At 42.9% G+C, this 14,279-nt stretch overlaps 1 protein-coding gene across 3 annotated transcripts in view; it reads left to right on the forward strand.

Annotated features, from left to right (window-relative positions):
* The first annotated feature begins 7,084 nt into the window (after positions 1–7,084).
* Positions 7,085–14,279, forward strand: part of LOC143434711 (uncharacterized) — a 33,529-nt gene continuing 26,334 nt past the window's right edge. The window contains exons 1-2 of one of the 3 annotated variants that reach the window (XM_076914261.1): positions 7,085–7,425; positions 11,529–11,690. Coding sequence is in view for 1 of the 3 variants with exons in the window: in XM_076914260.1 (XP_076770375.1) it covers positions 11,434–11,690 (257 nt within the window). In the remaining 2 variants the exon portion in view is untranslated. Of the gene's footprint in view, positions 7,426–11,243; positions 11,691–14,279 lie in introns of those variants that run through there. The other 2 variants (XM_076914262.1, XM_076914260.1) reach the window with 2 other exon arrangements.

A 14,279-nucleotide genomic window follows, 5' to 3' on the forward strand; every position in this document is an offset into this window, starting at 1 on the left:
ATATATATTTTTTGTATTGTATGGCTTTGTATTCCTTGCCAAATTATCAAGTGTCTGTAGGTGTGTGAGTTTATTTCAGGGTCTTCGATTCAATTCCTCCGGCTGAACTGTCTGTTTCTATATCAATACCATGTAGTTTTTATTACTATTGCTCTGCAGTACAGCTTGAGGTCAGGGATGGTGATTCCTGCAGAACTTCTTTTATTGTCTGGGGTTGCTTTAGTTATCCTGAAATTTTTGTTTTTCTGTAGGCAGTTGAGAATTTCTTTCAAGATCTGTAAAGAATTGAAGTTTTTGTGGGAATTGCATTTAATCTGTAGATTGCTTTTGGTGAGAGAGTCATTTTCACAGTTAATCCTACAGATTCATGAGCATGGGAGATGTTTCCATCTTCTAATATCTTACTCACTCTCTTTCTTCCAAGACTCGAAGTTCTTGTTATACAGGTCCTTCACTCTCTTGGTTAGAGTTACACAAGGTATTTTATATTACTTCTGTTCATTGTAAAGTGTGCTGTTTCTCTAATTTCTTTCTTGGCCAGTTTATCATTTTATATAAAGGTGGGCTACTGGTTTCGTTGAGCTAATTTTTTATCCAGCCACTTCACTGTCGCTCTTTATTAGCTGTAAGACTTCTCTGGTAGAATTTTGGGGTCACTTCTCTGTACTGTCATATCAACCACAAATAGTGATACTTTTACTCCTTCTTTTCCAATTTGTATCCTTTGATCTCCTTGAGGTGCCTTCTTGCTCTGTCAAGTACTTCAAGGACTATAGTTGAGAGATAGTGGTGGAGTAGGGAGCCTTGTCTGTCTCTGATTGTAGTAGAATTGCTTTCAGTTTGTCTCCACTTAGTTTGATGTTGGTTCTCTCCACTTGCTATATATTGCTTTGATTTCATTTAGGTATGTGCCTTGTATTCCTAATCTCTCTAATACTTTTACCATGAAGGGGTATTGGAGTTTGTTAGAGAACTGTTTAGTATCTAATGAGATGATCATGTGATTTTTTTCCATTTAGTTTACATGGTGAATTACATAGATGCATTTTCATATATTGTTGGAGTCCAGCCTCAACACAGGATTAGGGTTTTCAAATGGAAGCAAGGATATCTGGAAGGCACATGAGAAAATTAGGGAAAGACTGAAGGAAGCTGAGGAGGAGGGCGACCCTTTAGGAGGACCAGCAGTCTCAATGTATGTGGACCCCCAAGATTTCAAACACAGGACGACCAAAAAGGCAGCATATGCCAGCTGATATGAGGCCCCCAACACATATACAGCAGAGGGGTCTGTGTTCAGTCAGAGAAGATGCACCTAACCCTCAAGAAACTTGAGACCTCAGGAAGTATAGAGCTCAGGTGGAGTAAGGGGTGGGGGTGGGAACAACCTCATGGAGAAAGGGGGTGGGTTGGAGGTATGGGATATGGAAAAGTGGGAGGGGGAGGGTGGAGCAGGGTGGGATAAAATCTGGAGATTGAATGAATGAATGAAAGAAAGATAGAAAGAAAGAAGGAAAACACACAGGCATTTTTTCCTCCCTTCTTCAGTCTTCTCTTCCTCCCTTCTCTTCCCCTCTCCTCCCCTCTCACCTCCTTCCCTTTCAGGTCTGCTGGAGCCTGCTGGGGCGAGCTGTTGGTGCAAGACATTCACTCTCCAGGCCACCTGGCAGGTAGGTGGCTGGCGGGAAGGAGGAGGCAGGAACCGCGATGGCGCCTAAGAAGCATGGAGGTGGTGGAGGGGGCGGCTCAGGGACCAGCGCGGGGTCGGAGGGAGGCAGCTTCACCAGTTTGGCAGTGGCGTGGTGGCAGCGGCTTCTGGAGGCAAATCCGGCCGCCTGAGCTGTGGAGGCGGAGGCAGTTACTTGGCCTCCTCCTCCTTGGGGGCTGCAGGGGCGGTGGTGGCCGCGGTGTTACAGGTGAAGAAGCTGAAAATGGAGCATGTCCAGACTGACCACGAGCTTTTCCTCCAGGCCTTTGAGAAACCAACACAGATATATATGAGCAATTTCCCCTGTGTTCTGTGTTTAACGCACATATTTGCGGTTGGGTTTTCTCCAACAGAAAGTGATTTCACCACTGGCATATTAATAAGCACGAATAGGTTTTTATTCCAACTCCAAACACTGTGGTTGAACAACATCACCTCAATCTTTAATATCCTTATAAGGTATTGCATTTTCACATTCTTTATTTATAAAGGGTCAATACTGCTGTGAATACTGGTATTTTTAATGTTTTAATTTCATTCCACCACCATCAGATGCAGTTCCCTGTTTGGTTTAGTAAAGGGACATAAGCTTTCTCATGGTGTCTTCAGAGATTTATGAGTGTAAATACTGATTTGGCTGGTCTTTACGATGTGTTTAACTGTGAGGCTATTTAAATAGTGTGGATGTGACTTGTCATCCAGTATTAAGTTCTTAGTTACTGGGTTTTGCGCTAAAAAGTAAGAAAGAGGAAGCTGCAGTTTTCATTGTAGGCTCCTTGGCTGGTAAACTCTCCTCATGAGTTCACTGTACTCTCATTTTGCCTCTGGGTAGTGGGTTCTGAGCGTTTCTCCTGGGCTTTAATTTGCTAAAGCTGTGGACATATGTTAAAAAAAAAAAAAGATTATTTTAGGGAAGATGTAGCTGTAGAATTATTGCTTAATGCTTAAAAGAAGGCTTGCATTGTTTGCACAAAAAATTGGTGATTTCCCTCCCCTGAATAGTCATGAAATTACTTCTGTTGAGTAAACATTTTATGTCATCTTATAATAAAAGCTGAAATGCCCTTTGTTTCTACTTCTTTAAAAAAAAGTTTTTCTATATGTACCCTTGAGAATAGATTTTAAAGAAATCATGTAGGATGATAAAGCATTTGAATGGTACAATAGATGTAAAGAAAAATTCTTTTTAAAAGAAATGTTTGTTTTACATTAAATGTTTACTTGAAATCAATGATTTTGTGCATAAGGTTCAATAATATAAAAAAAAGGAAAGCACACAGGCAATGTTTTGGGGTACAAGCTGACAGGCAACTCTGGAGACTTGAGGCTGTGCTTTCTTCAGTCTCTCTTTCAGGCTAGCACACTCTCTTTCAGGCTAGCACACTCCCTTTAGGGCTAGCACACTCTCTTTCAGGCTAGCACACTCCCTTTAGGGCTAGCACACCCTCTTTCAGGCTAGCACACTCCCTTTAGGGCTAGCACACTCTCTTTCAGGCTAGCACACTCCCTTTAGGGCTAGCACACCCTCTTTCAGGCTAGCACACTCCCTTTAGGGCTAGCACATTCTCTTTCAGGCTAGCACACTCCCTTTAGGGCTAGCACACTCTCTTTCAGGCTAGCACACTCCCTTTAGGGCTAGCACACCCTCTTTCAGGCTAGCACACTCCCTTTAGGGCTAGCACATTCTCTTTCAGGCTAGCACACTCCCTTTAGGGCTAGCACACTCTCTTTCAGGCTATCACACTCCCTTCAGGGCTAGCACACTCTCTTTCAGGCTAGCACACTCCCTTTAGGGCTAGCACACTCTCTTTCAGGCTAGCACACTCTCTTTCAGGCTAGCACACTCTCTTTTAGGCTAACACACTTTCTCAGTCTAGGACACTGTCTTTCAGACTAGCACACTCTCAGCCTAGCCCACTCTCTTTCAGGCTTGCACACCGTCTTTCAGGCTAGCACACTCTCTTTCAGGCTTGCACATTCTCTTTCAGGCTAGCACACTAGCACTCACTCCTGTTTACAAGTTAACCCTCTCCTTGGTTGGAGATTGCACTCTCTCTCCTTCCCTCATGCATGCACCCTGTCACTCTCTGTGTGCTCTCTTCTTGCCTTTGACTCACCCAGTGTTTTATTGCTACTGAAATGGCAGGTAGAAAAAGAGACATTGCGTAATCATTACCAGATCAGAATGAAAAGACCAGCCACATCTCTCGAGGAATTAAACATTAAGAATGAAGATTGTTCCCCCAAAATTCAAGCTTCCCTTATTCCCAGGGCCATGGCCAAAACAAAAATTGCAAACTTATCATTATTTAAACTTTAAATTTTGACTTATTATACTTCAGAGTTTAAAGCTACAACGTCAGTTGCATGCAGTTTCCTGTGAAGCTCTAATAATATTTGGCATGGGCAAAAGTACCAGGCAGTGGCTAGAAAGTATCAGATTAATCCCTAACTCAGGAGTTCTGCTAGCTTTTGCTTCTACCTGTTGAACATGATGGTGCAACAGCTTTTCCTTTCTGAATTAAAGTATCCCATGTTTGTGCTCTCTTATTCCATTTTCCCTTATCCCATGGCTGTGTCTCTCACACCAGTGATCTTCATGACTCCAGTATATTTCTTCACTTTCTGGCAATGGGCCGTGTATGACTCTAGCAGTATGTGACTCTGCTTCCTTTTTCTAATATTTGAAGACATAATTTCTACAAACTTTCTTTGCAAATCAAACGTTAATCTGAAACTACCATTGTGCAGTTATTGCATTGTTCCCAGAATGAGAACACCTGGGCCTTTAGGACTGTGCTGTGATGTCCCCCTAGGCCTCAAGTTTTGATTGTTTTAAGAATCATTACATCAGGGAACACCCAGTGTCACAGAAATCACCAGATCAGAAGGAGAAAGATATAGAAAAGTCAGATATAATAGAATAATTATGCATACCAAGACCAACTTCCAAATCTTAAAACTATTGCAGGTTTCCATTCTAATATCAACACATTCATATAGTATATTGGCTTGCCTAGTGCCTCAGTTTTTTCGATAACCCAGTGTCTCTCAGCTGCTGCTGTTCCTTTCCCCGCAACATTAAGAAAATTGAGAGTTGATAATGCATTATTTACTCTGCCTGTAGGTTTTTATTCTCCCTTTTTGTTTAGTAAGCATCTTTTTAAAGGTATGATTGTCTCTTTCTATAATTGTTGTCCTGTAGGATTGTGTGGTATACCAGTAACATACTTTATATTATAATATGCCAAGAATTGCTTCATCTTATTGGATACACATGTGGTAGCATATTCAGTTTGAATTTGTGTAGACATCCCCATAATTGCCATTATTTCCAATAAGTGTGTAATAACAAAATCAGCCTTCTCAGAACTTAAAGCAGTTGGCCATTGAATGAATCCCTGAGTATCTGTCAATGTTATGGTGTATATAGCTCTGTTTTTCAAATTCTGCAGAATGAAAAACATCCATCTGCCAGATGTCATTTCTTTTGGTACCCCTAGGGTTACTGCCAACAGGTAATAGAGTTTGGTTATATAAAGCACATGCAAGATAATTTTTTATTATTTCTATGCCTGTTGTCAAGTGATAGAAATGTTTTCTTTAAACCTTTCCCACTAACATGTTTCTCATGAAAGTTTGAGGCTTCTAACATCTTTCCCATTAGTACTTGGTTATTTTCCTCATTATCTTGTGCCATTGGATCTGACAAACCTGTAAGAAGCCAAATATGAGTAATATATAATGCAGTTTCTACTTTTCATGATCTGTTACAATTGCATAAGTAACAAAGTTAATTTTGAGATATCAGGAACAAAATCATCAGTCTCTATATGCAAAACAGCTCTTTCTGCATATAAGGAATCAATAACTATATGAAGAGATTCAAGATAATCTAATAATACCATAAGGATTGCATACAATTCTGACTTTTGAACCAATGTATATGGACTTTTGATCACCTTGCTTGTTTTCTGTGACTCATAACCTGCCATCCCTATCCTGTTTGCATCAGTATAAAATGTTGGTGCCTCTAGAATTGGTGTTCTCTTTATAATGCATGGGAGGATCCAATTAGTTTTTTTTTATAAACTATATATGTTTACTTTTCAGATATTTGTTATTAATTTCTAAGTAGTTATTCGAAGCTCTTTGCAAATCCTCATGTATCACCCATAATGATATAAATAATCTCAACAGTAGGCAGAGGTACCACAATTTTGGCCAGATCTGTTCCTGACAATTGATGGAGTCTTATTCTGTCTTTTATAATTAATTTAGAAAACTTTTTTATATAATTCTTCAATTTTGTTTATGAGCTAAGAAAACATATTACACAATACTATCTTCCCTTTGCATAATGAGCCTGGAAGGAGAATGAATTGAAGGTAAAATAACCAGAATACATTCAAGTTTAGGATCAATTTGATCCACATATACATCTTGAAGTCTTCATTCCATAAGAGTTAACTCGTTTTTCCCTTTCCTAAAGGGAGTGTGCTAGCCTGAAAGAGAGTGTGCTAGCCCTAAAGGGTGTGTGCTAGACTGAAAAAGAGTGTGCTAGCCCTAAAGGGAGTGTGCTAACCTGAAAGAGAGTGTACTAACCTGAAAGAGAGAGTGCTTGCCTAAAAGAGAGTGTGCTAGCAAGAAAGAGAGTGAGCTAGTCTGAATGAGAGTGTGCTAGCCTAAAAGAGGGTTTGCTAGCCTGAAAGAGAGTGGGCTAGCTGAAAGAGAGTGGGCTAGCCTGAAAGATAGTGTGCTAGCCTAAAAGAGAGTGTGTTAGCCTGAAAGAGAGTGTGCTAGCCCTAAAGGGAGTATGCTAGCCCGAAAGAGAATGTGCTAGCCCTAAAGGGAGTGTGCTAGCCTGAAAGAGAGTGTGCTAGCCCTAAAGGGAGTGTGCTAGCCTGAAAGAGAGTGTGCTAGCCCTAAAGGGAGTGTGCTAGCCTGAAAGAGAGTGTGCTAGCCCTAAAGGGAGTGTGCTAGCCTGAAAGAGAGTGTGCTAGCCCTAAAGGGAGTGTGCTAGCCTGAAAGAGAGTGTGCTAGCCCTAAAGGGAGTGTGCTAGCCTGAAAGAGAGTGTGCTAGCCCTAAAGAGCAGTATTGACCCTTTATAAATAAAGAATGTGAAAATGCAATACCTTATAAGGATATTAAAGATTGAGGTGATGTTGTTCAACCACAGTGTTTGGAGTTGGAATAAAAACCTATTCGTGCTTATTAATATGCCAGTAGTGAAATCACTTTCTGTTGGAGAAAACCCAACCGCAAATATGTGCGTTAAACGCAGAACACAGGGGAAATTGCTCATATATATCTGTGTTGGTTTCTCAAAGGCCTGGAGGAAAAGCTCGTGGTCAGTCTGGACATGCTCCATTTTCAGCTTCTTCACCTGTAACACCGCAGCCACCACCGCCCCTGCAGCCGCCAAGGAGGAGGAGGCCAAGTAACTGCCTCCGCCTCCACAGCCCGCGCGGCCGGATTTGCCTCCAGAAGCCGCTGCCACCCCGCCGCCCGCCGCGGAACCGGCGAAGCCGCCTCCCTCCGACCCCGCGCTGGTCCCTGAGCCACCCCCTCCACCACCGCCATGCTTCTTAGGCGCCATCGCGGTTCCTGCCTCCTCCTTCCCGCCAGCCACCTACCTGCCAGGTGGCCTGGAGAGTGAATGTCTTGCACCAACCCCTCGCCCCAGCAGGCTCCAGCAGACCTGAAAGGGAAAGAGGTGAGAGGGGAGGAGAGGGGAAGAGAAGGGAGGAAGAGAAGACTGAAGAAGGGAGGAAAAAATGCCTGTGTGTTTTCCGTCTTTCTTTCTATCTTTCCTTCATTCATTCATTCAAAGTCCAGATTTTATCCCACCCTGCTCCACCCTCCCCCTCCCACTTTTCCACATCCCATACCTCCAACCCACCCCCTTTCTCCATGAGGTTGTTCCCACCCCCACCCCTTACTCCACCTGAGCTCTATACTTCCTGAGGTCTCAAGTTTCTTGAGGGTTAGGTGCATCTTCTCTGACTGAACACAGACCCCTCTGCTGTATATGTGTTGGGGGCCTCATATCAGCTGGCATATGCTGCCTTTTTGGTCGTCCTGTGTTTGAAATCTTGGGGGTCCACATACATTGAGACTGCTGGTCCTCCTAAAGGGTCGCCCTCCTCCTCAGCTTCCTTCAGTCTTTCCCTAATTTTCTCATGTGCCTTCCAGATATCCTTGCTTCCATTTGAAAACCCTAATCCTGTGTTGAGGCTGGACTCCAACAATATATGAAAATGCATCTATGTAATTCACCATGTAAACTAAATGAAAAAAAATCACATGATCATCTCATTAGATACTAAACAGTTCTCTAACAAACTCCAATACCCCTTCATGGTAAAAGTATTAGAGAGATTAGGAATACAAGGCACATACCTAAATGAAATCAAAGCAATATATAGCAAGTGGAGAGAACCAACATCAAACTAAGTGGAGACAAACTGAAAGCAATTCTACTACAATCAGAGACAGACAAGGCTCCCTACTCCACCACTATCTCTCAACTATAGTCCTTGAAGTACTTGACAGAGCAAGAAGGCACCTCAAGGAGATCAAAGGATACAAATTGGAAAAGAAGGAGTAAAAGTATCACTATTTGTGGTTGATATGACAGTACAGAGAAGTGACCCCAAAATTCTACCAGAGAAGTCTTACAGCTAATAAAGAGCGACAGTGAAGTGGCTGGATAAAAAATTAGCTCAACGAAACCAGTAGCCCACCTTTATATAAAATGATAAACTGGCCAAGAAAGAAATTAGAGAAACAGCACACTTTACAATGAACAGAAGTAATATAAAATACCTTGTGTAACTCTAACCAAGAGAGTGAAGGACCTGTATAACAAGAACTTCGAGTCTTGGAAGAAAGAGAGTGAGTAAGATATTAGAAGATGGAAACATCTCCCATGCTCATGAATCTGTAGGATTAACTGTGAAAATGACTCTCTCACCAAAAGCAATCTACAGATTAAATGCAATTCCCACAAAAACTCCAATTCTTTACAGATCTTGAAAGAAATTCTCAACTGCCTACAGAAAAACAAAAATTTCAGGATAACTAAAGCAACCCCAGACAATAAAAGAAGTTCTGCAGGAATCACCATCCCTGACCTCAAGCTGTACTGCAGAGCAATAGTAATAAAAACTACATGGTATTGATATAGAAACAGACAGTTCAGTCGGAGGAATTGAATGGAAGACCCTGAAATAAATTCACACACCTACAGACACTTGATAATTTGGCAAGGAATACAAAGCCATACAATACAAAAAATATATATATAAAGCATCTTCAACAAATGGTGCTGATCATCCGGGATGTCTGCATGTAGAAGACTGCAAATAGACCCACTTGGACTTATCACACTGCACAAAAGTCAAGTCCAGGTGGATCACAGATTTCAATGTAAAGAGAGTTACACTAAATTAGTAGAAGAGGAAGTGGCAAATAGCCTTGAACGCATTGGTACAGGAGACAGCTTCCTGAACAGAACACCAATGCCTCAGGCAGTGAGATGAAAATTGATAAATGAGACTTCATGAAATTGAAACTGTTCCCTCAGTCACTGCAACATCCTCAATCCCTGATTTATTTCTTTTAGTCTGTTTATATAGCAGATTACTTTGATGAGTTTTTATAAACCAAACCATCACAGCATCCCTGGGATGAGGCCTACTTGATCATGATGGATGGTGGTTTTGATGTGTTCATGAATTCAGTTTGCAAGTACTTTATCGAGTTGTTTTGTGGAGACTTCTCTACCTCAGTTCATAGAGCAGTGGACTGGAGTTGACAAATATATTTTATACATAGTTTTATAACTTTATCACTTATATATAACATATGTATATGTGCTGAGCATGTAGGTCAGTGGTGGAGCACTTGTCATCTACAAGTGCTAGAGCACATGTGAGACTATAAAGGAACTGAGAACTGGGAACCTTCTTATTCCTGTTGGAACTGTAAATATGAAATAGTAGAGCCTCGAGCACCTGAATGTGCATAGAAGTTATAAAAGACAAAAGAGAGAAACCCAAAACAACACAGTGTGTTGAATGGGTGAACATAGTGGGGTGTATTAATACAATGGACTAGTATCTAGATATGAAAGGAGATATTGATAATATCCTACAACATGAATAAACATTACAAACATTAAACTCTGTTGAAAAATCCAAACACCAAAAAGATGACATTTCTATATTAGATGATTTCATTTCTATGAAGTACCCAGAATGAGCAGGGTGGTGATGGCCCATACCTTTAATCCCAGCACTCAGGGGGCAGAGGCATGTAAGTCTTTATGAGTTTGAGAACAGTGTGGTTTACAGAGCTAGGTTCAGGACATCCAAGGCTACACACACACACACACACACACACACACACACACACACACACACGGGAAGCTTCTAGAGTAGCTGATTTCTATGTAGTTTTCCAAAGAGCCTTGAGTGTTTGTTGTCCCTCCCCTTATTTCCTCCTTTACCTAGGCCTGCTTGCCAAGGTTGTGTGAGTGCTTGTATAACCAAAAGAAACTGAGCCTCTGCCTTATCAGATATGAATGCATGGGCCCATACCAATGGGCTGCCAGCATGGGTGACCTGGATACAACGGAGACACTCATCAACTCCAGTCAACACCATCTTGAGGAATATAATAGGATAAATATAATAGGGCAGGTAATGGGGCCTAAAACAGGCGAGGGAGGTGGAAGGGTGTACGCTATGCCTCTACCTGTCTCTCCCAATTACCTCTTATTAAACCCTCCTATTCTAGCTTTTCTTTATCTCTTCATAACACTATACACTACTTCCTCTTCCTTGGAAGATATTCTTCTCCCCACTGGTTTCTTACCAGGTAGGAATCCACTGTGGTTACTCAGATTATAGTTCTCATATAAGATCCTTAAAAACTAACATCCTTGGGCTGGTAAGATGGGTCAGCAGTTAAGAGCACTGCCGCTCTTCAGGATATCATGAGTTCAAATCCCAGCAACCACATGGAGACTCACAACCATCTGTAATGACATCTGATGCCCTCATATGGGATCTGAATACAGCTACAGTGTACTCTGGCAAAAGAAAGCAGGGCTGGAGGGAGCAGGGCTTGGAGCAAGCACGGGCATAGTGAGTGAGGCAGGAGCAAGAGGGACAAGGGAAGGATTGAAAAAAACCCTAACATCCTTAAAGAGAACACATAAAATATTTGTGGTATTGGGTCTAGGTTTACTAACTCAAGATGATTTATTCTTTGCTCCATCAGACCAGTCTTAGGGCCACATCTTGCCAGGGCTACACAGCTGCAAATAATCTGAACCATCACCTAACTCCCCTCAGTATTTCCTTTGAAGGCCATGCAGGTAGATCTACTGCAGAGTCAAACATGACAGTGCTTTGCACAGGTACCAAGGAGGGTGGTCTCCTGCCACTGCAGTCTGAGGCAGGCAGGCATAGAGCATAAGCATAGCACCATTGTGTGCTCACAGCATGTCACTGGTGGTGCCAACACAGCTGTACTGCTAGGTGCTGAAGCATATAGTTCAGTAGACACTGAACTGGCAGGAGTCTCGTGAGTTTCTCTAGCGAACAATTGGCATTTTTTTTCAACAAACTTTTTCAGTCGAATTTGGGAGGCAGCAGTCAGCTAAAGGGAAGGAGAGAGAGGGAAAGAAGGTCCTGGGTGGCCCTAGGCCTCAAGAATGGAAGGAAACCTCAATTATGAGGTACGGACAAAAAAAGTGCCCAGAAAGCGACGCTGGTACACCCGCCTGTGGCGTTGTTGTCTGTGCTGTAGTTGCAGGAAACCTCCGGAAGAGAACAAATTTGTTCTGTATAGGATTGGATATGACCCAATAGGTCCACTGCAACAAGCAGCTGGTGTTGGGGACCTGGATACACTGCAGAGATTAATCCACTCCAATGAACATCATGTGGATGAGTGTGATAGAAGAAACAGGTAATGGGGCTTGAAATTGGTGAGGGGGGATTGGTATACAGGGGTGGGAATTGTCAGGGACAATCAGGGCCAAGCGGGGAGAAAAATCAACTGTCAGGGCTCAATCCTAATAGTCATGCTTAGGTTCCTTTTCATTGTGTTCCCGCTTAATGCTCTTAAGCGTATGAGACCTGCACACCATGGAACAGCAGCTCCCAGGCCTTAGTGAAACTACATCAATTTATTATGACATTTACACTGAAATTTACTAGACAGATACACAGAGAGAGAGAGAGAGAGAGAGAGAGAGAGAGAGAGAGAGAGAGAGAGAGAGAGAGAGAGAGAAACACAAACTTGGGAGTTTTGCCCATAGGCATTTTTGATACACCATGTGTGATAGAATCAGGTGCTTGCTGCCCTGGAACTGGAGCTATACACAGTTGTGAGCTGCCATGTTGGTGCTAGGAATCAAAACTGAGTGCTCTACAAACAAAACTAGAGCTGTTATCAGCCAAGCCACAAGTCTAGATTTGTCTTAATATAGAGGCCATTAACACTAATGTACAACACTGGAAAATTAATCATAAGATAATGATAGCTGGATTTACTAACTCAGGATTTTCTTCATCAGTTCAGGCTCTTGGTGTGTGATTGTGTGTGTGTGTGTGTGTGTGTGTGTGTGTGTGTGTGTGTTTGTGTGTGTTCTTTTTTATTGAACATTTTATTTATTTACATTTCAAATGTTATCCCCTTTCCCAGTTTCTCCACCAGAAGAACCTATATGATCCCCCCTACACTGCTTCTATAAGGGTGCTCCTCCACCCACCTACCCACCCACCCACCCACCCACTGTCTACTGACTACCTGCACTTACATTGCCCTACCCTGGAGCCTGACCCTTCACAGGAACAAAGGCTGCTCCTTTAAGTGCAGTCCAACAAGGCCATCCTCTGCTACATATTCGCCTAGAGACATGGGTCCCTCCATGTGTACTCTTTGGTTGGTGGAATAGTCCCTGGGAGCTCTGGGGTGTCTGGTTGGTTGCTGTTGTTGTTCTTCCTATGGGGTTGCACATCCCTTCAGCTCCTCCAGTCATTTCTCTAACTCCTCCATTGGGGACCCCAGGCTCAGTCCAATGGTTGGCTGTTAACATCCTCCTCTGTATTTGTCATGCTCTGGCAGAGCCCCTCAGGAGACAACTATATCAGGCTGCTGTCAACAAGCACTTCTTGGCCCCCCGCATTAGGGTCTGGGTTTGGTGTCTGTATATGATGGGATGGGTCCCCCGGTGGGGCAGTCTCTGGATGGCCTTTGCTTCTGTCTCTGCTGAGCATATACCCAAATGATGCTCCAACGTATAACAAGGACACATAATATGTTCATAGAATCCTTATTTATAATAGCCAGAAGCCAGAAAGAACTCAGATGTCCTTCAGCAGAGAAATGGATACAGAAAATGTGGTACTTTTAAACAATGAACTACTACTTAGCTATTAAAATCAATGACTTCAGGAAATCCTTGGGCAAATGGATGGAACTAGAAAGTATCATCCTGAGTGAGGTAACCCAGTCACATAAGAATACACATGCCATGCACTCACCGATAAGTGCATATTAGCTCAAAAGCTCAGAATACACAAGGTACAATTCAAAGACCACGTGAAACTCAGGAAGGAGGAAGACCAAAGTGTGAATGCTTAGGTCCTCCTTAGAAAGGGGAACAAAATACTTCTGGGAGGAAATACCAGCAAGCTATTCTTGGGGTCACATGTTCCCAGGGTTACAGAGCTGCTAAGGACCTGAACCATCACATAATTCCTCTCCCTATTCCCTTTGAAGGCCGTACAGGTAGATGTACTGCAGACTTGAAACTGACAGTGCTTTGTAAGTGGACCAAGGAGGGTGGGCTCCTGGCCCTGGAGACTGAGGCAGGCATGCACAGAGCATAAGCAGAGCTTCCAGCTGCTAAGCCAGCACCATTGTGTGCTCACAGCATGTCACTGTGGTGGTGCCAGCACAGCTGTACTGCTAGATGCTGAAGCACAGTTCAGTTCATACTGAACTGGCAGGACTCTCCTGTGTTTCACTGGCAAGACTTGCCTTTTTCTTCTGCAAACACTTATTGTAGAACTTGGGAGGCAGTGATCAGCTAAAGGGGAGAAAAGAGAGGGAAATGTCTTAGGTGGCCCTAGGCCCTAATAATGCAGAACAATCTCAATTACAGTGTCCAGTCAATACAAGTCCCCAAAAGGGGACTCTGGTACACCTGCCTGTGGCATTCATGTCTGGGCTTTAGAAGCATGCATCATCAGAAAAAGAAGAAATTTCCCCTCTACCTGATCGGGTATCACCCCATGGGTCCACTACAATGAGTGGCCAGTGTGGGTGACCATGATATAATGCAAAGATTAATCCAGTCCAGTCAACATCATGTGGATGAATATGATAGGACGGGCAGGTAATGGGGCATGAAATTGCTTGTGGGGCGTGTGCAGAGAAGGTGAAAAAGGTTAGGGGCACTCAAGGCCAAGCAGTGAGAGAAATCAACTTCCAGGGCTACATCCTTAGAAAGGAACGAGGTCATACTTAGACTCATTTTAACTGGGGACC

Source organism: Arvicanthis niloticus, chromosome 16 (genome assembly GCF_011762505.2).
Source record: "Arvicanthis niloticus isolate mArvNil1 chromosome 16, mArvNil1.pat.X, whole genome shotgun sequence".
Classification (NCBI taxonomy): Eukaryota; Metazoa; Chordata; class Mammalia; order Rodentia; family Muridae; genus Arvicanthis; species Arvicanthis niloticus.